Source organism: Pelophylax lessonae (assembly GCF_965119305.1).
Source record: "Pelophylax lessonae genome assembly, chromosome: 3".
NCBI lineage: Eukaryota > Metazoa > Chordata > Amphibia > Anura > Ranidae > Pelophylax > Pelophylax lessonae.
In genome coordinates, this window is record NC_138770.1 from 346,091,521 (window position 1) to 346,116,365 (window position 24,845).

Sequence of the window (24,845 nt, forward strand, 5' to 3'; positions counted from 1 at the left end):
CTCCTTGGAGGAGGTAATAAGTGCATCCACTATAGTGCGTTCCTCCTCCACCTCCTCCCCATCTGAATGCGAGGACTGTCCTCCCCTTCAGGGGGGGGGGGGGGACGTTGTCCGTGGCAACCAAAACAGGCTCTGAGTCAGAAGACTGAGAGGGCATTGGCCGTTTTTGAGTAGTGTGTTCAGACATCAGCAGATCAACCTTGGACGCCAAGGTCACAAGTGCAGCAGATAAAGAGGCCATGGAAGAGGATTCAGGGGTTCCTGAAACACCAACCAGGTCTGCTGGGAATTTGCTATCTTGGGACTCCATTTTGCAATAAAAAAAATTTTTGGGACACTTTAATGGGCGGTTCCCGCGGTCCACACCGCAAATCTGCACCGCCGGTGGAGACCCCTTTAAAACAGCTATAGCCACAGAGAAAGTACATTTTTGCAGGAAAATGCCCAAAAAACAGCCAAAAAATCAGCCCCACAGTGTCACAGTGTACTTGCCCAGACCTCACACACGCTGCTGCAGTGAAAGGAGAAGTGAAAAGGACGTGAACTCATGCACTAGATGCCAATGTATGCCCTGAGCCACAGTATAATGGATGCTTAATAAAAACAAATGGGAGGAAGCACTCGCAAAATGGCCACCACCCTTACAAGGCGGCCACCTATAGTAAAGATGGCGCACAAACCGGCGCCAAAAGGACAGAAAAAAATGGCTGCTGCCCACACAAAGAAGCCCAAACAGCCTGCCATCACCCAAAATGGCGGCAGAGCGATCGGTGCCAAGTCAGTGCAAACCCAGGAGCCGGCCACCACGGGGACACCTCAGAAATACCCCCAGGAATGTACTAAGCCCCCACACCCCCCATCCAGGCAGTGTACACCGCAGTGCGCCCCCAGCGGGGGCAGGAAGGTAGGGGCCGCTCAAAACGGCCACAAAGGGGGACACTACAGAGACCGCCTTTTTCTGCCATCCCCTAGGAGTGGGCCCACATAACACCCCCACATACAACTGTCCCAGGGACACGGGGTAGCATCACTCACCATTCCACGGATCACGGGCTCCGCTCCGATAAGGAACACCTCCCACCCTGAGTGGGTGTGCCGTCAGCCAGGAAGGGATGCTAGCAACACACAGGCGTTCCTGAGTTGAGACATTCCAGCGAAGATGGGTTCTCCGCAGGCTCGTCCCCGTCCTCAGGGGCACGGTTGTGGCGAGGCCTGGGTGTACCAATGACCTGCGACGCTCGTTGGCAGGCTGGGACATCGTAAGGATCTATATTATCCAGTGCGAGGCCCAGCTCTGCTGTCGCTTGTAGTCCTCCAGGGATCCCCCTGACTAACTAGCGATAGTGACTGAGGAAAGAAATAGAAAGAAAAAACTTTTTTCAAAGAAAAAGACAAAAGAACTGAGACATAGGACCCAGCAGGTAAACCTAGGTCCTACTCCTACGCTAGGCAGCATGAAACTGAAGAGAGCAGCACTATTTTTTGGGGTTGCTTGTCTTCCTGTACTGCTTGCTACGAAACTGAAGAGCAGCACCTAAAGGCTGATGGGTAATGGCTGATGAACAGCCACCTAGAGGCATGTTTTGTGTAAAAGCTTTTGTTTGTTAACCTTTTCACTACCTAGCCTGCTCCTGCAGAGAGGCGCATTACCCACTCGTGAAGGCTAACTGAACGGGATGCGACTGTCAGAGGACGTAAGAGAAAATCATACTTTGATTGGTTTGCGCAAAAGTTATGTCTACAAACTAGGGGAAAGATTTATATGTCATTTTTATTTATTTCATTTTTTACTAGTAATGGCAGTGACCTGTGATTTTTAGCGGGACTGCGACATTGCGGCGGACAGATCGGACCCCTAACTGACCTTTTTGACACTTTTTGGGGGACCAGTGACATTACTACATCAGTGCAAAAAAAAAATGCACGGTTATTGTAATATTGACACTGGCAAGAAAGGGCTAGTGGGTGATCAAAGGGTTAAATGTAAGCCTAGGGGAGTCTTTACAAACTGTGGGGCTTTACTTTACGTGACGGGGCTTGTGAAATGACCATAGAGACCTGTGATCCTATATAGAAGGATCACAGGCACTCTGATCATTCCAGAGAGAAGAACGGTCGGCTGTGTTTACAACAGCTGACCGTTCTCTCTTAGCTGGGAGCGATCGCGGGTGGCTGGCGGCACATCGGCATCCCCGCTGCCTAGTGGGGGCCCCCCAGCACCACACGTGCGACCGACCTTGTATTACTATGTCGGTTCGCGCAGCCGAGCCAGCCTGCCGCAGTAAAGCTGCGGCGGGCGGTCGGCAAGCGGGTAATTTGCAGAGATTTTCTGTCACTTCCTCTTTAGCTATGGGACAGGAAGTGAAAGGAAATCTCCGCAATGGAGCATAGATAGTGAAATAAAAATCTTTACAGGGGTTATAACCCTCCTTTGCTCTATCAAAAATGAGATGTAAACACTGCTGTGTACACGGCTGGGGAGGCCGAGATCGTTTTTTTTTCTTTTTTCATCTTAGTCTATCCTGCCTAGAGGAGAGATGTGGTGTCTTATAGTCCCCCGCATCTCTCCATAAAGGGGACCTGTCATGCCCTTTTCTTTATACAAGGGATGTTTACATTCCTTGTAATAGGAATAAAAGTGATTATAAAAAAAAAAAATTATGAAGAGAAAGCGTAAAAAAAATAAATAAATACTGATTTAAAGTGCTCCGTCTCTACGTGCTCTCAAGCAGAAGCGAACGCATACGTACGCCGTGCCCACATATGTAAACGCCATTCAAACTACACGTCAGGTATCGCCGCAAACGTTAGAGCAAGAGCAACAATTCTAGCCCAAGACCTCCCCTGTAACTCTAAACTGGTAACCGATAAAAAATTGTAAAGCACCGCCTATGGAGATTTTTAAGTACTGAAGTTTGGCGCCACTCCACGAGTGAGCGCAATTTTAAAGCATGACATGTTAGGTATCTATTTACTCAGTGTAATATCTTTCACATTAAACAAAAAATTGGGCTAACTTCAGTGTTTTGTTTTTAATTCATGAAACATTTTATTGAAGAAAAAAAAAAAAATCGTTTGAAAAATTGCAGCACAAATACCGTGTGATAAAAAGTTACAATGACCGCCATTTTTTTCCCTAGGGTCTCTGCTAAAAAAAACATATATAATGTTTGGGGGTTCTGAGTATTTTACTAGCAAAACAATGATGATTTCTACATATAGGAGAGGAGTACCAGAATAGGCCCGGTATGGAAGTGGTTAAGATTAAATAGGGTTGAAAAAGATTTTGAAGACTATCTCCATCAATGCACACAGTTAGGCAGACAGTTTACAAATGATGTGCACAGGTCTGAAACCATTAAAACAAGATATCCCAAAAGTAGAAAAGAACTGAAAAAGTTTTGTAAAGAGGAATAAGTTAAAATATCGATTAACTGCTGCGTGGGTTCAGCTGATAAAACGTATTGCCAATAAAAGAGGTTGCGCAGAAAAAAAAATATATAGGTGCGGACATGTTCTTTCCATCAATCATAAAAAAAAAAGAGGGAAGGGCAATGCATCAGATTTGTTTCAATGCCCCCCTCTCATGCTGCACACACTCATGTTCCTTTGCTTTTGCAGGGAATGAGGAAAGAAAGCCCTGCGTAAGAATCTAGTTGCTCTAGTTGGAGCTTACACAGGGCTGAGAACTCTCTCCCTACTCCCATGTCACAGTGCTGGGCCAATCTCCAAGCACCCGAGATGTCAGCGGTTAGGAAGGAGACGGAGTCACATGCTTCATTATATCCAGAACTATTGTGTGTTTTCTTTTTCACCAGTTGGAGTGGCTGGGGAGCAAAGAAAAGGTGAGTACAGTATATGCTGTTAGGGAGGGATGCAATAAAGCAAAACTAGATCTTTATCTCAATGGGCACTGGAGATGTTTGATTCATTAAATCCTATGCACTCCGGTGATCAGATACCCTTGACATCATAACTGCTGAGAACCATAGGAAATATTTTCTTATATCTTTTCATGTGACAACACTGAAGAAATTAAAATGTAGTAGCTTTGTACAAGTAGTAAGTGTACAGTTTGTATAACAGTGTAAATTTGCTGTGCCCTCAAACTAACAACACACAGCTGTTAATGTCTCAACCGCTGGCAACAAAAGTGAGTAAACCACTAAGTTAAAACGTCCGAATTGGGACCAAAGCGTCAATATTTTGTGTGGCCACCATTATTTTTCAGCACTGCCTTAACCCTCTTGGGCATGGAGTTCACCAGAGCTTCACAGATTGACACTGGAGTCCTCTTCCACTCCTCCATGACAACATCACGGAGCTGGTGGATGTTAGAGACCTTGCGCTCCTCCACCTTCCATTTAAGGATGCCCCACAGATGCTCAATAGGGTTTAGGTCTGGACACATGCTTGGCCAGTCCATCACCTTTACCCTTAGCTTCTTTAGCAAGGCAGTGGTCGTCTTGGAGGTGTGTTTGGGGTCGTTATGTTGAAATGCTGCCCTGCGGCCCAGTCTCTGAAGGGAGGGGATGTCACAGTACATGTTGGCATTCATGGTTCCCTCAAACTGTAGCTCCCCAGTGCCGGCAGCACTCATGCAACCCCAGACTATGACACTCCCACCACCATGCTTGACTGTAGGCAAGACACACTTGTCTTTGTACTCCTCACCTGGTTGCCGCCACACACATCTGATACCATCTGAACCAAATAAGTTTATCTTGGTCTCATCAGACTACAGGACATGGTTCCAGTAATCCATATCCTTAGTCTGCTTGTCTTCAGCAAAACAGTTTGCGGGCTTTCTTGTGCATCATCTTTAGAAAAGAATTCCTTCTGGGATGACAGTTATGCAGACCAATTTGATGCAGTGAGCGGTGTATGGTGTGAGCACTCACAGGCTGCCCCTTTAACCTCTGCAGCAATGCTGGCAGCACTCCTACATCTTTTTCCCAACACAACCTCAGGATATGAAGCTGAGCACGTGCACTCAACTCCTTTGGTTGACCATGGCGAGGCCTGTTCTGAGTGGAACCTGTCCTGTTAAACCGCTGTATGGTCTTAGCCACCGTGCTGCAGCTCAGTTTCAGGGTCTTGGCAATCTTCTTATAGCCTTTGCCATCTTTATGTAGAGCAACGATTCTTTTTTTAGATCCTCAGAGTTCTTTGCCATGAGGTGCCATGTTGATCTTCCAGTGACCAGCATGAGAGAGTGGGAGTGATAACACCAACACACCTGCTCCCCATTCACACCCGAGACCTTGTAACACTAACAAGTCACATGACACGGGGGAGGAAAAATGACTAATTGGGCCCAATTTGGACATGTTCACTTAGGGGTGTACTCACTTTTGTTGCCAGTGGTTTAGACATTAATGGCTGTGTGTTGAATTATTTTGAGGGGGCATCAAATTTACACTGTTATACAAGCTGTACACTCACTACTTTACATTGTAGCAAAGTGTAATTTCTTCAGTGTTTTCACATGAAAAGATATAATAAAATATTTACAAAAATGTGAGGGGTGTACTCACTTTTGTGAGATACTGTAACTAGTTTTTTCCAAGCTATCAACTCAAGAGTAGTAGTACATATCCAGTTTATCGCTATTACTTGTCTGACATAAAAATATAGGAGCCTCAAGAAAAGTTTGGATGCCGTATCCATTGTTTCATCTTCCAGAACCCCTAAAAGACAAACCAAAGGAATGCATATATTTGGCAAATCAAAGGTATCAGAGAAAAATTCAGTAACTTTTGACCATAAGGGTCTAATTTTAGGACACTCCCATACCATGTGTACCCATACTCCCATAACCGTTTGACATTTATGACACCTATCTGTATCTCTTTTCCCCATAAAGAGGTGCTGCAGTGTATAGTATGTTGCCTGATGAGGATCATAGAATACGGGTAACAAGTACATTGGATGTAAATACTGCAGTTGTTATCAATTTGTCCCTGGAAGGAATAACCATGTTTACATTACTATCAAGGGCCTCAATCAATAATTCCTCCGTCAGATCGGGCACTATATTCAACCACTGTTCCTGTGCTTGCGGACATTGCCTATTTTCCACAAAAGCTAGTGTCGAACAGTAATTAGAAACCAGCTTGGTTTGCTCCGGCCGTAATAAAAGCGCTTCCAGTTTGGAGTTAACAAGGGACATGGTACCTGAACTGTATTGGGCCACTGCAGCATGTTAAAGCCACTGCCGCATGTTAAAGTTGCGCATATTGAAAGTGCCAGGAACTCGGTATACCCCATTCCGCCCGCAGTTGAGTGAAGGATTTAAGCTTGCCTGCCTCGAATAACTGATGAGCATATTTTACTCCATAATGTGCCCCCCGAGGCCCGTCAAGTATTTTATAGAATTCCCCTAAATTAGGATTAATCCAGAGTGGAGCATTTGGAGATAAGAGACATGGTAGTATCAGTCACCTGCTGCATAAATATCTTAAGAATCCTTTTGGAGACTGCCAATACTTTCATACCCCCTTCTAAAGGCACCGTTCCCCTATAACAGAAGTTCAACAATGCTTCATATGATGTGGCCACAGCTGCTTCAAAAGCCATGGCTGCATTATTCAGCTGAGAGAACATTCTCCAATGCACATACACCAACTGTGAAGCAAGGTAGTACACACGTAAATCTGGTAAAGCTAAACCGCCCCTACTCACCGGTAGTTGTAATATGTCAAGGGACACCCGGGGAAGTTTGGATCCCCAAAAAAAGGAGGTAAGCAATGAATGAATATATTGAGAAATATGGGAGCATTGGATAGAATATACAGAAACGTTGGCAAATAAATCATCTTGAACAAATTTATTCTCCCCAATAAAGTTAAAGGTAGATCTTTCCATTGTTGAACCTTGTCTTTAAATATACGTATAATAGACGACAAACTACTATTCCTATATGAATCTACCGGAATTTTAACAGTGACTCCAAGATATTTAAATTTATACAAAACCACTAAAGGACATCCACCAATGGGCCTTATACTCTGTTGGCCATCTAGCGGGGATAGTGTCGACTTGGTCCAGTTTATTCTAAACCCTGAGTAATCACCGAATTCCCAAATAAGTGAGAAGGCCATAGATATTGAGGACTGAAACTTTCATATACAATAGCAGATCATCTGCATAAAAGGATACAAATTCGTCCAGCTCCCCTTTACGGAGGCTTTGAACTCGGTCATCCTCTCTCAGCTTTGCAGCCAGCAGCTCGAAGGCCAGTGCAAATAGGAGAGGCTACAGAGGGCATCCCTACCTGGTCCCCCTATATATATCAAAAACATCAGCAGATAAGCCCATTAATTCAAATGCGAGCCCTAGGTTCACAATATAAAAGCTACACCCATGAAATAAATCAGGATCCAAAACCCAAGTGAGGGAAAGGTACAGAAAAATGACTGCAGCATTAAAGGTTCCAATGAGCACAGTGGCCTCCTTTATCAGTAAATGGAAGAAAATTGAAACCACTAGGACTTTTCCTAGAGCGGGCTGCCCAGCCAAACTGAGCGATCGGGGTAGAAGGGCCTTAGTCAAGGAGGTGACCAAGAACCCGTGCACCGACGCTCCTCATCCAACCCAATTGAGTTTGAAGGGTCCTGCAAGGAAGAATGGGATTAACTGCCCAAAAATAGGTGTACCAAGTCTGTAGCATCATACTCAAAAAGTCTTGAGGCTGTAATTGGTGCAAAAGGTGCTTCAAAAAAGTATTGAGCAAAGGCTGCGAATACTTATGTAAGTGATTTTTTTCATTTATTTTTAATAAATTTGCATTTCAAACAAACGTCTTTCTTGTTGTCATTATGGGGTATTGTTTGTAGAATTTTGAGGAAAATAATGAATTTAATCAATTTTGGAATAAGGCTGTAACCTAACAAAATGTGTAAAAAGTGAATACTTTCCGGAAGCGTTTTTTTGGGCAAGGCATGTCTTTTTGCTGATGGTCCAAAAGGTGTGATATTCCTGGAGGTATCTGTAACATGATTTGGCATTGCTGGAAGATGGGTTAAAGCAGTGGACACTGCGGTTGAATGTTTCTAATGGAAAATAATGCACCTAGGAAAAGGAATCTCCTGAGAGTTCAACATTGGGAATACTGTGTTAGCCAGCACTACAGAAGTAAAAGATAGGGGGGTACTTATTTCAGATGATTGCAAAATGAACAAATAGTGTGACCAGGCAATGGGAAAAGCGAATAGAATTCTAGGATGCATCACTAGAGGGATTACCAGCAGGAGGAAGAATGTTCTGCTTCCCGTATATAGATCTTTAGTGAGACCTCATTTAGAATACTGTGTTTAGTTCTGGAGACCTCACTTACAAAAAGAGATTGATAAGATAGTTCAGAGATAAGTAACAAAAATTGTGAAAGGTCTGGGGGGGTAAAACATATCAAGAGTGAATTCAGAAACTTAATATGTACAGTCTGGAGGAAAGAAGGGAAAAGGGAGACATGATTAAAAGCTTTAAATACATCAAGAGGGTGAATAAGGTTCAGGAGGGCAGGATTTTCAATTTGAAACTAAAATAAAGAACACGGGGACACAACCTCAAATTAACTAGGAGGAAAGTTAAAAAGGAATCTTAAAAAGTGTTATTTTACTGAAAGGGTAGTTGATGCTTGGGATAGACTTCCAGCGGGGTAGTGAGCCAGTCAACAGTAAATAGCTTCAAACATGCCTGGGACAAACATAGATCATAAAAATAAAACTTAAAATACAAAACACACACGCATACATATTTTTATATATATATATCTCATCATCATCATCACTATATAACAAACATGGTTTGAATCAATGGACTACTCAGCTTTTTTTCTGCCATCGCTTTTCTATGTTTTTTTAATAACATTAAGGCATTAAAAGGTGCCCACTTAAACTAGTCAAAGAGCTGTTTAATAATTTGACTATATTTTAATGATGCTATCCATGCCAGTGATTTGAGAAAGATAAGCACACAGCTTAGCCAGATATGCCATACAGCCATTACATTATTTTTGTTAAAATACCTTTTCCATTACAAGGCGGGCAAGTTTTATTGGGTTAGCAATACATCTGACCGCAGAGACAGCTCCCGAGGATAAATCCTTGCCATCCATGATAATAGCATCCATCTCAACTTCTCCCTCTTCATTCAAAACAGATCCATGGCCTAAGGAAACAATCACAAAGGTTAACAGACAAAAGACTGACTTTGGGATTATGCTCATCGAAGAGGAAATCATCACTGTTATCACTTATCTTAAAATCTAAAGCAAAGTATAAGCACTAGATGTGCAACTATTATTATGCTATAAGTTAACGCATGTCAGCTATTTTTTTATTAGCTTCTTTTCTGCTTTTTTATGTAATATTTATTTGAAGGAAAACTGTTTTCAAATAGCAGCGTGAAGACTTGACTAACCTCTGTGGTATTCTTCAATGGTAATGTTGCTGCAGTATGCCCACTGCCTGCATGCTTCAGTCCCTGCATTATTTGAACTAAGGTAGTCAGCTTTATAGGTGTCCATGGAGACCACTGCTTCATTTCAAACAATAAGGTCAAGATCAGAAGTGTGTGAGTAGCAGAAAAACAGTGCAGAAAGGAGAGATTTTGCAACAGTGTTGCCAGTGAAAGACATTGCAGAGGTAAGTAAACCTTACAGGTTGCACTTACCTCCCAAAACCTTCTGAGAACCTTTGGCTGCATTCAGATATTGCATAATGGGAACAACCATTGCAGATAGCAGTTTTTACAGCACGATTTACATGCATTTCAGTGTGTCACGTATAGGGCAGCCCATTCACTTCAATGAGCTGCTCTATGTGTAACTTATCACCCAAAAGAAGCTACTTTTCCTTTTTGGGCAACAAGCATTGTGTGATTTTTAAATGCGTGACTATTGTGGCAAAATTGCACCGCATTTGGGGTGCCATTAAGAATAATGGCCCCCAAACATGTGTTGCACGTTTTGCCGTGATTCCAAATCACCAAGTGTAAACAGGGCCTTGAACTTAGCGGATTCTTCCTAAAAAAAAAAAAAAAACTTCCAAGGTTTGCTGATGTTGCTACGCTGCCACTGATATCGGCAACTACCCACTGTCAAAACGACAGCTGGGAATTTCTTTGCATTGCATTGTCCAAATGAAGCCACTCCGATGCAAACTGACACTTGCAGATAAGTGACATAATGTATTATTACATCTTATTAACTATTTAATTCATGTACTATAGATCAAAGTTGTACATATTTACATTACATATGAAACCAGTTAAAGAAGCCTTACCAGCAAACAAAATGCCAATTCAATTTTTTTTTTCATTTGTTCTTTCCTATTTTTTTTCCAGCATCTTTTTCCACGTGCAATAGCTTTGCCATGCTTTGTACCAGGGACATCATTTTAGTGTCATTTTAAAATGGGACAAATTGCAGAATACATTGTAAACTTTTTCCAGTAAAGCTTTTTTATTTTAAAAACCAACAATGATTCACTATTTATTCCTGAGAAACCCCATAGCACAAAACACAAAACAGGACTTCCAAAACAGGTACATCTCCCTCACAATAAAGTGATTTTTTTTTTTCATTAAAAAGACAAACATGTCATACTTACCTGCTCTGTGCAGTGGTTTTGCACAGAGCAGCCCCAATCTTCATCTTCTGAAGTTTCCAGCTGGCGCCCCTGGCTTCTCCCTCCACCAAGTACCCCCATAGGAAGCACCTATCTATGAGGACACTCATGCGTGCTTGATCCTGAGACGGGCTGTTTGCATCTATTCAGACACACACCCTGGCTTGTCCCCCCCCTCTGTTTACAAGTTTTGACTGACAGCAGCATGAACCAATGGGTTCTGAAGTTCTCAGTCAAGCCTGTGAGACAGTGTAGAGGGGAGAAGAGCAGCTGCAGATGTGCACAGTGATGGATCATAATCAGGTAAGTATTTAGGGGGGTGGAGGGTAGCTACTATTAAAAGTTTTTTTCTTTAATTCAAAGAATGCCTTACGGTAAAACACCTTTTACGTCACTCAACTTTTTAAAGACATAGTCTACCTTTTAAAAAAAAAAAAAAAAAGTACATTAAAGCCTGCAGCATTGCAGACACAATCATTGGATCGTGGGTGCAATGCACAGGCTCCTGCAGACTGTTCTCTCAGGCCCCAGGTCCATATGGGAGGTATGGAGCTCCAGTTATGGGTTTGGAGGAAGTAATCAATGGACTACAAATGTGATGATATCATTGTGCTTCATTGAGGTCTATGTGTTCTCCTACCAAGGGAAGATGGGACTTCCAGTCCTGCATTCGCAGATTCCAGTGAATGGATGGGAATAGATAAAGTAGATATGTGGTTGAAACCATCCACAGCCACATTGAATTCAAAAGATAGCAGAATGCTGCAGGGAGAAAAAGCCTGCAATTCAGAAAAGTGGGGGGTGGACAGATTGAGCATGGGGGCTTGTGAATGGAGGGGAATGTAAACATGTTTTAGGCTATAACTAACTATTGGTACAAGTTTAAAACATAGGTATCATATAAAAGATTATGAAGGACTGCACTCTTGAGTAAGCGGCTTTGAGTTTAACAGGACAGGCTGGTTACAGATTTTCTGAAGGGGACAAATTTCACACCCTCATTATCATCAGTCAGGAAAACCATTTGTCAAAGCTGATTTCAAACATCCCCCCTACCCATCAATGATTCCTGTTAAAATTACATGTGTTTAAAAATAGCATGGAGTTAAAGTACAACTAAATGGGGAACTTTTTTTTTTTTTTTTTTTTTTAGACAGAGTGGAGAGGGATTGGCACAGGTGTACATTTTTTATTATTATTATTATTATTATTATTATTATTATTGTCCCCCTCTCTCTTTGTCCTGATTACCATTATCATTATATGTGAAAAGTAAAAGAAAATCCCAAATTTTGGGTTGTCCCCAGAAAAGTAATAGAGGGGGAAATCTTCCAATGGGGACACTAGTTCTGGTGACCTAGGGGATTCCCTTGCAGGGATCTCCTCTCACTTCCTGTTTTGGCTATGGGACAGGAAGTGAAGGAAATACGGGATATGCTTTGTTTACAACCAGTTAAAGTAATGACAAAGTTACTGTCAAATTACAGGTCCTTAGAGTGGAAAGAAACTTAAAGTGGTAGTAAACTTTTACCATGTGTACCTACAAGTAAGCCTATCATAAGGCTTACCTGTAGGTACTGTATATATCTCCTAAACTTGCACTGTTTAAGAGATATTCACACTGCATGCAGCTGGTGACGTCAACAGAGCATGCATACCGTGCCGGACCCTCAGAGCCTGTGCCATTAACTGCGGCTCCTGTGTGCATGCGCAGGAGTGACGTCACCGCACCCCTGTCCACTCATGTAGCTGGAGGCCGCTAACTCGGAAGAAAGATCTGGGGAAGATGGAAGCCCACCCTGTCACCTCTAAGTACTAAGCAAAGAGGGCCACTATGACAAACCCATTCCTCACAAGGTTAAACTTGTTACTTGAACTGCTGGGTCCTGTATAAGTTGTGGGGGGAGGAAGGTGGGGGAAGAGAATTTCCGATGGATAGCCGAAGCGATCCGCCTGGAAGTGGGCGCGGGTACCTATTAAAACCAGGTATCCTCTCTCTCCCCCCCCCCCCCCCCCAAAACAAAAAAGTAGAGGGCATAAATTGGAGCAATGTAAAAAGTGGCATACACAATGTGACACATTTTAGAACTACCTGAATTTGGTGCACAAGTTTGCGCAATACATTAACAAGAGGGAGTAATGCCAGGAAAGTGGCAGTAGCAGCTTTATTGAATTCCCCCAATAGTTTTAAAATAAAAACGGATTAAAACCTTCATATAAAATGATATGTTTCTAGTTAAGCAATCAAAAGACAACAGGCTCAAATCACTAAGCTAGAATGATCATTAATCACCATGGCCCCCTATTATCAGCAATGAGGGCCAATGAAAGCTGGAAATCACAGTCACATGGCTTAAATCATGTAATGGATAATAACACATGCATCAAAATCTTAGTGAATTGAGCTTACTGTTAAAAATCTTATTCCGCTTTATACATTATGGGATAGTAGACAGGATTTCTTATACTATAAATAATCTTATACTAAAAAATGATGACACCACACTCTTTAGTGCCGGTTCACATATGTGCGGTTTGCGAGATCACATGTAATTCGGAGCGCACTGCTCCTTCGTTACATGCAATCTCATGTGCGGATGCGAGTTCAGCCATACACTTTGTATGGCTGAATTCGCAGCGCATCCGCAGCAAACACGCACATGAGGCTTTTTTTGAGCCGCCTCAGAATCGGATCGCACAGTGGTTCACACTTGTGCGATCCGATTCTGTGCGAACTTGCAGATCGCACTGCAATATGCGATCGCAACTGGGGGTGTCGTTAACTTTTAATTGACACCCCCTGCGTATTGCATATGGCAGTGTGAACTGCCAGATGTGTGGATGCGATGCGGGAACACGCTGCATATTCGCAGCGTTCCCGCATCGCACAAGTGTGAACCGGCACTTAAGGTTGGAATTAAAAAAGGCCGCGGCCGTTTATTATTTGTTTTTTTAAAACACCATAACTTTAAAACATCAATGCAAAAGCAATAAAACAACCCGGCCACTACGACCCAGGTTGAAATAAATAAATAAGACTTTTAAAATAATTATCCATAGTCCACACTAAACCAGAGTGACAACATAAACTCTCATGTAGACATCGTCCCCCTTTGCAACATGCAAAGGTAACCCTACAAATAATATACTGGCCGCGACAAACTGGGGAGGTGGGGAGGGGAACAGCACGGCTTGAGCTTGATGAGGCCGTCTGAGGCTTCCAGTCAGAGAGAGCCCCCTTAAATAGTGCTGAGGGGGAGCTCTGGCTGAAGGCTAGAGGCAGGAAAAAACAGGTTAAAACAGGTAAGCTACCTAATCTACCCAGATACGGGGGGGGGGGGGAGCAGCTTAGAGCGGGAACAGGAGCCTATTGACCTCAAGAAAAAGGTCACAGACCTTTTTCCCCCAAGCAACAGCCTAGCCCTTCATCTTACCTACACTTTTAAAGCTGTACCTGTCACTATCCCATAAATAAAAGAGGTTAATTAAACCCCTTTTCTTTTTATTTTGCAAACTTTGATGAAGCTCACCTGCATTGTAATGTGGATTATCTTCCAGCACAACCACAGCTTCTTCCACTGCTGTTACTGCATCCCCACCTTGTCTCAATATATCGTAACCTCGGAGAGCTGCTCTCTTCACTCCAGAACGATACTCTTCTGCATACTCCTGTACAATTGTACCAGCCCCGCCATGAACAACAATAACAGGCTTCATTTTCACTGCAGAGATAGAACATAAAATGTGTTTCTTACTCGATGCATACACTGGGGTTTAGGTAACCATTAACCTCTGCAATTCTTCTTCAACCTTTGAATCCACACAAGATAATAGTTGTATAATATAATACAGACACCCATGTTATAAAATGACATTTAACCCAACCTACTCCTGCTGCCACACACAAAAATTCACGTTTCATGTTAAAAAAAAAAAAAAAAAGAAGGAGTACCTTTTACTGTACCAATATGGGCTCATGTAATCTGCAGCTTGTAAACTGCAGTATTTTAGGCGTTTGTTTTTTTTCTGAAAGCCCCTCAATGCTCCTCTAGATTATCATATGTGTTCATGCACACATAACGGTTTATAGGTTAATAAGTTTATAGCGTTTAGAGGCAGAAATCTGAAAGCACCAAAACTGCGTTCAGGAAAGGAACTTAAATAAAAACGTTGTCCCGCGTTATGGCACGTCTTTACAGTTTGAAGCTTTTTTTGTTTTTGTTTACATGATGATGACATCCAGGAAATCCTGTGTATACAGGAAGTTTCCTGTGGCCTTGATCCACCCACCCTGGTGTCTACATTAGTGTTCTACCAATATCAGTTTTTCGTTGCCGATACCTATATTTTAGCCAATGCATATTGATATCTGCCGATATTTTCATACATTTAAAAAAAAAAAAATTATTTTCTTGACAGGTACTCTTGTGGAAGGATCTGGGGGGCGCTGAGTACCCGGAAGTGATGTCATGACATCACTTCCGGGTTTTTGCATGGAGACCGGATCAGAGCCGAATGCGGCTTTGATCGGGTCTTCGGCGGCCGTGCAGGCTGGTGGGACAGGAGACCCGGCCGAGCCGCGGAAGGCGGCGTGAGGGGGGGGGGCGTCCCCTCCCGCTCCTTGTAATGACAGCTGAGTGGCTTCTCAGCCGCATCGGTTGTCATTACAAGACAGCCGACCCTCGGCTATGGAGGCCGGTGCCGGGGTGATGCCTCTAGCTGCAGGCATCACTCCGGTACAAGCACTTTCCCCAAATATTGGCAATATCGGTAACCTCCGGGGCCGATTTTGACATATTGGGGAAAGTGCACATCGGCCCTCGTTATCGCCCTTGCCGATAATCGGTCGATCCCTAGTCTACATGGCTGCAAAGAGAAACACACAATAGCTAGGGATGTGAGCCAGTCCTAGGCGATCGCAGCTGTCAAAATACATGTAAATTTGGGGAAAGTCCCATCCTAAATATGCGAACCACATATCAAAAAGGAACATATGGGCGGAAATTGGTCGGACAGCTATTGAAACTGTGGCGCAAACAAATGCTAATGCACCATCCCCATGAGTTAGCCTCTACCCCCCTAAATGAATGTGAAGAGATGCTTGTGTAGCATAGGTAGTTCATAAAATACCATCCTGTAATATTTATCCAGGTACCATTCAGGGTGTATGTATGTATGTATGCATGTATGTATGTACAGTATATATATAAAAACACACATACACATACATCCATATCCATTTTGGTTGGGATCCATCTCTGATCCTGTACCATATATCCTTTTTTATTAATTTATACTACTTCAGTATAAGCTGCTAGGTAGTCTTGCCCTTAGATAGAGATATACATCTCAATAGTGCACTTTTACAGGTTCATTTATGCAGTTTTTATATATGTATTTTTTTATACATGCTTTTTTTTTTTCATACATGCGTTTTTATATATGCATTTCTTTTATATGTGCACATTTTTCATTAATTCATACTACTTTTAGCTGCTAGGTAGTCTTGTCCACACATACATACCAATAAAGTATTCTTTTAGATTTATGCATGCAGTTTTTATACATGCATTTTCATGTATGAATTTCTTTTATATGTGCATTTTTTTATATATACACATGTGTATTCTATTTGTACTTGCTATATACAATATATTGTTGATATTAGTTTTGTTATAGCCTCCCCTTTTTTCTGTTACTCAGAAAATGGCGTTGGTCCGCTAGGGTCAGTAGTTCCACAGTAGCATTATATGCAGGAGATGTGGTTTTGTGTTTGTCTTTTCCTTTCCTCTCATTCCACCTTTGCACTGCCTCTTTATTGCTAAGTGTTTTGTTATTGCCTGAGCCTGGGATACCCACCCCTTGGTGGGTGGGATTTTCAATGGTTTAAGAAACGAGCCAATAGCATTTCCGAAACACGTTACCATAGCAACCAGCCCATCCCAGGTGTGATGTCACATCCTGCCTTGTGCCCCACAGTGGCTCTCCTCACTTCCTGGAAACATTGGACTTGGTTTCCTCACTGGCAACACGCTGTTTGCTGTCACAAGCAGCTCTTTTCTGGTGAACAGCTTTCATCCAATGTGGCATGGCTACAGATAAGCTCTTTGATTAGATTTTATATTTCTGTGAGTTTGCATTTGGCCTTTTAATCGTAATAAACCCATTGATGCTGCACTTATATGGCGCCCTCTTGTGTTCCTTTTCTGTAGTTGGTCAGAGCTGAGCATTGGAAGGCTCTTACATGCAGGTAGAAGGAGCAACATAAGCGCATATGTTTGTATGATTTTATGTTCATTTTTTGATGTATGTGTGCCCTTTGTGCTTTCAGTTGAAATCCTCCAGACACAGTGGAAGTCTCTGTGTGACTGTGGTCAATGTGAGAGGGGGCAAGAAATCAGCATACAAGCTAAGAAGAGAATACCTGAGCAAATTGAGAATATCAGGCAGGAGAGAAGACAGAATGATGTGTTTCTCGACCTGAATAATCCCCAAGTGTAATTTTTCAGAAGCTTGTATATTCCTCTTGAGGAGCTTGGTGTGGATCAGAAGAAAGCAGATTGGTGCATGTGTGCACCGGAGGAGCAGGACCTGTTTTAGAGTGGTGGTTGTACGCACTGGGAGGAGCAGTGCCTGTTGTAGGGCTGTGGCTGTGCACACTGGGAGGAGCAGTGCCTGTTGTAGGGCTGTGGCTGTGCACACTGGGAGGAGCAGTGCCTCTTGCAGAATGGTGCATGTGTGGACCAGGAGGAGCAGTGCCTAGAAAGCCTCCATCTGGAGCAACTGGAATGAATGGCGGTGGAAGACCAATCATTTGTGCTGCCCTGGAGGCCAATACAAAGGCATACAAGTTTAAAGTGTTTAGGTTTGACCTCATAATATGGTTTTGGTAAATCTAAAGGAACATTGTACAATAAAATTGTATAATGTATGGCTAGCCTAACAATTGGTCATTCATAGTTTTGTCTACACCCTACCTCTGCCTGTCCCAAGGCTCTGCCCACTCCTCTGCCTGTAAAAAGACACCATGGAGAACAGTTTATCAGTTCTTCCCAACAGCAAGCCAAATTCTACATAGAAGAATAGAGGCAGACTATGCAACAGATTTATTACATACTTAAAGATAAGAGTGGTTGTAAAGGCTAAAGTTTTTTTTTTTTTTTTTTAGCTTAATGCATTCTCAGCATTAAAGTACTGTATAACTAAAAGCAAAAAAGGCAAACCTTTTTTTTTTAAGTTTTGGATGGAGTGGTGAGGGATTAGAACCTCCATCAGGTTTTATTGTTGTCTGTGCCCCCATTAGTGAGATTTATCCTCTCTATTTGTCATCAAAAGTGAAAGTACAGAAAATCCCAAATTTTGGGTTGTCCCATAGAACAGTAATACATAGAAGGGAAATCTTCCAATGGGGACACTAGTTCTGTTTGTCCTGGTGACACCCTGGCATTTCTTCACTTTGGAGTAATTTCCTCTTACTTCCTGTTTTGGCTACAGAACAGAAACTGAAGGGAAATCTCCCCAATGGAACACAGATGTAAAAAAAAAAAAAAAAAAAACGGACATCTAAAATGGAAAAAAAAAAAGTTCTGCCCTTAGTTCTACTTTAAGGTAAAAAATATTTTCGGTGCAGCCCCGCCCTGCTCCCCTAAATACTCACCTGAGCTTTATCTTGGTCAGGGGCAGCTCTCCTTCTCCCTCCTAACTGGTCTTAGTGGGAGCAGCAGAAGCCATTGGCTCCTGCTACTGTCAATCAAAGTGACGGGGAAGTGACGTGAAGCACTCAATAGAGGCACACAGTGCAGCTTGGGAATGAGCCTGTGACGTCATGGACTCATGATGGGTTTGTGAGGTTACAAGTTGGCGGGGTCTGAGTTACATCATTGCATGGCCACGCCCCAATAGTTAACGTCTGTCAGACACGGGAGCTGCCAGAATGGCGGAAGCATTTGGCAGGGGGGGGGGTGTTTTTTTTGTTTTTCAATTGGGGTGGTGGCGGAGGAGGAAGACATCGTGATTGATGTTGGATCAACATTGGGGATATAAATTTTCAATAAAGGACTTGTCAAAAAACCATCTCATATTTTTATTACCCTAGACTGGTATTTTTTGGGTGAATGGGTACCCCATACTCATTCACATGAGGGAGGTGGGATCTGGGGGCCCTGGTATGGATTTGGGGGGGAACCCATGCCTTTATTTTATTTATTTTTTTATAAATTTGGCATGAGGTTTCATCTTTGCACGAAACAAAGGAATGGTTTTGATTGGTCAAAGGACAAGTTGCACTCATCTCAAAGTCAGATCAAAATCGGATCCTGTTCATTAAAAGTCACATGGAAGTCGGACCGAAGTTGAAGGGCAAAGTCAGATTGAAAGTCGCATCGGATTAATGTGAACATGGACTCAGTCTGTATTAAAACTACCTGTCCAGCCTTTAACAGAACGGCCTGTATGCCCCCATCTCAGTCTGTATCATGCTTCTGTCTGCATGGCCATGCCCTTACCTCATCCTGACACAAGACTTTTATTTTATGCTGCCTGTGCTCAGCCTGTTTTAATTTCTCCCAGGTATGCCCCTTGCCCCGATTCTGCTTGCTTTTGCTCTCACCATTTGCTTGAATTCTAGACTAGTTATAGCCTAGTAATTTGAAATTTAATTATGGGACACCTATCATCAACTGGTTGACACAGCTGGCTCGTTATAAATCTGTGATACTTGTGAACATCAACAGTTATGTTCAAGCATTGCATATATGCTGTATAGTTCCACAATCTTTTCTGACAAGTACTGGCACTGAATCCTGCTCAGCTACCACCTTTCTAAAGCATGTGTTAACACATCCAGTCACGTGAATAGGTAAGAACACCCTATGGAAATTGTTGACTTTTTCAACATATTTGAACAGACAATCATTAGACCTTGATCCAATAGTATCCACAGATAAGGTGATTAACTTAAACAAAAAGACACACAACTGACATGGTGTGTTCATTTTCTTGAACTATTCTAAATAACCAAAAATGCAGATTTGCAATATGGAAAAAGTAAATACACTCCTACATTTAGTTCCACTTTAAATCAGAATTAGGTGTCCCATATTCAATACAATTGATTAGAACCTCCGTTGAAATTATGCAGGTGGAACCACTTTTTTAAACCTCAGATATCTGGGTCTAGTGTTCTCTTTGCTTTGGACATGTGTGACATCATTAAGCCAAGATCAACAGAGCTCCCAGAGGTCCTCAGAAAGAATGTTGTGGATGGGTATGGGTCTGGCAAGGGATTTACAAAAGATCACCAAATGACTGGAAATCAAACACACCACTGTAAAGAAAATCATCGACAAATGGCGTAGATCTCAAATGACCAAGACTGGCTATCCCTGCAAATTGAGCCCAAGAGCTGCCTGTTAGCTGCTAAAAGTAGTCTCAAAGAACCCTAATTTCATTGTGGTAACGGCGTCCTGATTAGGTCATTGTGGCGAAACGCATTAGCGGGGCTTGCTGACGTCACTTCCATCCACTATCTTCCGATCTGTGGAACGCAGTTGGTTTACAAGAACACCAGAACCACTGCACTAATACACATACAATTTGGCTGGTGCAAGTGAGCAATTTTGTCAGGGCACCAATAGCAGGAGGGTTCTAGGACCCAGTATCCGTCAGAACAGGAGAAGGGCTCTAGGACCCAGCATCTCCGTCAGCCCTTCACCTGGGCCTTTATAAGGGAGCCAGCCCTTCTCTAGGTGCTGTTTGATCTTCAGCTTCTACCAATGTCCTGTGTTTTCTGTTTCCTGTAATTCCTGGTTACTGACTCGGCTTGTTACACCTCTGTCTCCGGCTTGCTTCCTGACTTTGACCTCGGCTTGTTTAATGGATCTCCTCTGCCTGCTACCTGTCCAGACCTTGGCTACCACTTGACCTTGTCTTCTCCGCTACCCACCTGGCACCGAACCTTGGCTTGAATCAAACACCCTCTGTCTCAGCGATTCTAAGTACCTGCTTCATCTCACAGATGCCACCTGCCTGTAGTAACCCCGCAGCACAACAGCGGTATCCCTGAACCCTTTCTGCAAGCAACTCTGCAGGCGACCTGTGCGAATTTGGGCCCAACTCCTCCTGTCTCATCTCCAGGGGAGTTTGGAACTTAGCTGCAAGGGAAGCCCTCTCTCCATTGGCCTCCAGCACTTGATATCTGATAAATTTTAATGCAAAAAGCATTATATGCTTTTTAATTACCTGTTAATAAACAGAATTATACTATGAGGTATTTTGCCTGGTTTAGGTCGCCCTAACATGCACGGACCACAATATTGCCTGGAGGGGCACAGAGTGAAAACGATTGGTGAAGACCATGAGCATATGGAAAAGGGAGCATATAAGCTCAGTGGAGATTACAAGGGGATAAACGAATGTGGATACATGATAAGTGAGCATAAAATCTTGAGTCTGGTGAGTGTGTTTGGCATAAAGAAGGGAGCACAGAAAGGTGACCTGCACACAGAGTAATTTCTTTAAAGTTTACAGCACAGAGCACTTTTTGAAGCACCACGAAATCAGGTCATATGTCTGGAGTAATTTGAATGGACACTATAATTGCACCTATAATATATGAATCAATTGTGAAAAAATCTGACTTAATTTCTTCAGTTTCCAAAACACCATGACACAAAATTACAACCTTAAAAAATTCACCATGCATCTATAAATACTCTGGACTTTCTACTTTCCAAGAAGGGTAATTTGGGAGGGATTTGTACCGTCCTGGCATTTTAGGACCTGAAGAAATAAGATAGGCTTAGATCAAAATCTAACAGGCATTTGACACTTGTAAGAGAGTGGGATGCATAGCTCTGCTGGCCACCCTCTGCCACATCATCTGCCATCCCAGTTGGAATGTTGGCTAGCTCTGAGAATGGCTCCCTGCGTGATTTGATGTCACAGCACTCAGACACCATCAGAATTGGAACCAAGTTAGCAAGTTATCCCTAGGCACCTACTATGACTTATGGAGGCAGAACTGACATACTAATAGTGTCACATACCTGACTGGAGGCTGAGGGGACGAGGCCGAGGCTCAAACACAGGAATTCAGTCAGGAGCAGAGGCGTGGTTGAGATCAAGTTGGGATCAAACACAGGATGTCAATCAGGAACAAGACAGAAGCAGGTCTGTGGAGCAAGCCGGTTTCAGAGCCAGGAGAGAAGCCAGGGCAGGTCAGGAAGCTGGGTTGGTAATGTATAATCAAGCAGAAGCACAAGGCACAGTAACACAGGACACAAGGCGGACGATAATCCTGTAATTTGCGAGAGGAGCTTTCATCCTTATATAGACCAGTGGACGCAGGCAATTAGCGCACGCAGATTCACCATTGCAAGCCGTTCGCTAATGTGCATGCACAAATTAGCATGGCCATATTGGATATTGGCATATTTGCCAGGTCTTCTCTGAATTCTTCCCTGACAGATATGTGAAAGACAAGATGGATTTTATAAGAGCTTGGCAGGTTCAGTTTAAATGCTACAGGGTTAATTTCCTTCTTGATTTTGAAAGGTCCAATAAACCTTGAGCCCAATTTCTGAGAGGGACAAGTGAGTCTGAGGTTTGCTGTGGAAAGCCAAATATTGTCCCAAACCTTCAGCACAGGATTACCTCTTCTCCGTTTGTAAAAATGTATTTTGTAATCCTCCTAAGCCTTCTTCATAGCTTCCTGGAGTGCCTGATAGTTGGTTTGGATAAAGGTCAGCCTATCCTGGACTGCAGGTACTGAAGCTTCTGGGATAACGTCTGGTAAAAAGAAGGGGTGAAAACCGTACTTTGCCCAGAATGGCGATTGCTTAGTAGATACATGAACTGAACTGTTATAAGCAAATATGGCACATGGGAGAAGGGATGCCCAGTTGTCTTGGGTGAACGAAAAGAAACATCTCAGATATTGCTCCAAAGTCTGATTAGTTCTGTCTTTCCATTACTTTGTGGATAGTATGCAGAGGAAAGACAAACTTCAATTTTCTGGACTGTGCACAGAGATTTCCAGAATCTAGAAGTAAAAATTGCACCCCTCTGTTGGTGACAATGCTACTAGGCAATACATGCAACTGCACAATTTCCTTGATGAATAGATGTGCCGTGTCTGTGGCTGAAGGAGTGCTTGTTATGGGCAGAAAGTGGGCTATTTCAGACAACCTATCAACTACCACCAGGATGGTGTTGAATCCATCTCAGGGGGGTAAGTCCACTATGAATTCCATTGATAGCATATTCCAGGGTAGCTCTGGAACCGGGAGTTTTAGCAAACCCCAGGCCTTGGTATTACGGCCTTTGCTGCCGAGAAAATTGACACAGGAATTTACATATCTTTACAATCTTGTCTTAGGTTGGGCCACCAGAATGACCTTTAAATGCGTTCACATGTCTTTAGAACTACAAAGTGACCTGCAAGTAGATGATCATGACATACTTTAAGAACTTGGGGTCTCACTTCTTGGGGGACAAAGATCTTGTCATCATGCTATAGGAGTCCCTCGTATCCCCTCAACACGAGGGTTTCAGATTCAGGACGCAGAGCAAAGGCTTGCTTGATTGATCAGGTTGTATTAATAAAAAGTTATGTGGAGACAGAATAGTACTGGGAGCAGCCATTTCAGGAGTTTCTGGGAACATGTGAGAAAGGGCGTCAGCTTTCCCGTTCTTGGACCCTGGGCGATAAGTAAGATGGAAATTGAATCTTGAAAAGAATAAAGGCCCATCGGGCTTGTCATGATCTTAATGGTTTGGCAGTTCGAAGATATTCTAAGTTCTTATGATCCGTAAATATTATGATGGGATGAGCAGCATCCTCCAACAGTTATCGCCACTCTTCCAGTATTAAAGTATCAAATTAAAGATTTGGTCACCTGCACCACGCAGGGCATCGTTTACATTCCTGAGTATGAGTGTGGGCATCAATATATTGGAAGGACTTCTAGGGCTCTGCAGATAGGGGAACATTTAAACAATTTTAGGAAGGGTCTCAAAACTCACAGCATGTCAAGACATTTCAGGGTTTGCCATCATAGAAACCCCAGAGGCTTTAAGATTTGGGGAATAGAGAAGGTCTCTAGACCAGTGGTTCTTAACCTGGGTTCGATCGAAACCCAGGGGTTCGGTGAGTCAGTCTCGCGGGTTCGGCGGAGGTCAAGATAAAAAAAAATATTACTGATTGTGAGACCGAGCGCACCCCAGGAAATGAGAGCTGCGTTTGGGACAACTCACAGCCATTACACATAGACACTTGCCGCTCTGCCCCCTGTACCTCCCCCAGCAGGTTTCCAGCCCATCTCCTGCAGGCTGCTTGAGTGGGTGGGATGGGGATGTACCTGACCACGGAGATCGCGCCCGCCTGGAAGAGGGAAGTGTGAGCAGCTGAGCAGAGGGAGCCGAGTGAATGTTCCTGGAGGTAGGCTCAGCTAGCTGTACATGGTGGATTCGTTTACAAGCACCTCTATGCTAAGTCTGCTGAGTTACTGCAGCTTAGCATAGAGGTGCTGTTAGCTGACAAATGGAAATGCATGTCATTTTCATTTAGCTCAATAAAGCATTGTGAATGCCCCCTGGTGTGTGCCCTCCTGATACCATGGTATGCCCTCCCAACACCTCCCCCCCAGTGTGTGCCCTCCTGACACCCCATGGTATGCCTTCCCAACCCCCCCAGTTCGTGCCCTCCTGACACCTCATGGTATGCCCTCCCAACACCTACCCCCCAGTGTGTGCCCTCCTGACACCCCATGGTATGCCCTCCCAACCCCCCCCCCCAGTGTGTGCCCTCCTGACACCCCATGGTATGCCCCCCCAAGTGTGTGCCCCCCTGACACCCCATGGTATGCCCTCCCAACCCCACCCCAGTGTGTGCCCTCCTGACACCCCATGGTATGCCCCCCCCAAGTGTGTGCCCTCCTGACACCCCATGGTATGCCCTCCCACCCCCAGTCACACTGATTTGCAGTAAATATTCATTATTATGTTTTTGTGTGCAAATCATGTTTTAATGGTTTTGTTCTTAATGGTTTTGTTATTTAATGGTTTTGTTCATTTTGTGCATCTATGTATAAATATACACCTATGTTTTGAATTTGAAAAAATCATATTTTATTTTTCCAATTAAGAAGGGTTCGGTGAATGCGCATATGAAGCTGGTGGGGTTCAGTACCTCCAACATGGTCTAGAGACTGGAAA

The 24,845-nt window shown here is 43.3% G+C and overlaps 1 protein-coding gene across 1 annotated transcript in view; it reads right to left on the minus strand.

Moving 5' to 3' along the window:
- Positions 1 to 14,435, minus strand: part of ASRGL1 (asparaginase and isoaspartyl peptidase 1) — a 71,785-nt gene extending 57,350 nt beyond the window's left edge. The window contains exons 1-2 of the mRNA XM_082249067.1: positions 14,162 to 14,435; positions 9,029 to 9,171 (exon numbers count right to left, since the gene is read on the minus strand). Coding sequence (XP_082105193.1) covers positions 9,029 to 9,171; positions 14,162 to 14,348 — 330 coding nt within the window. The 5' untranslated portion in view covers positions 14,349 to 14,435. The remainder of the gene's footprint in view (positions 1 to 9,028; positions 9,172 to 14,161) is intronic.
- Between the last annotated feature and the right edge of the window lie 10,410 nt (positions 14,436 to 24,845).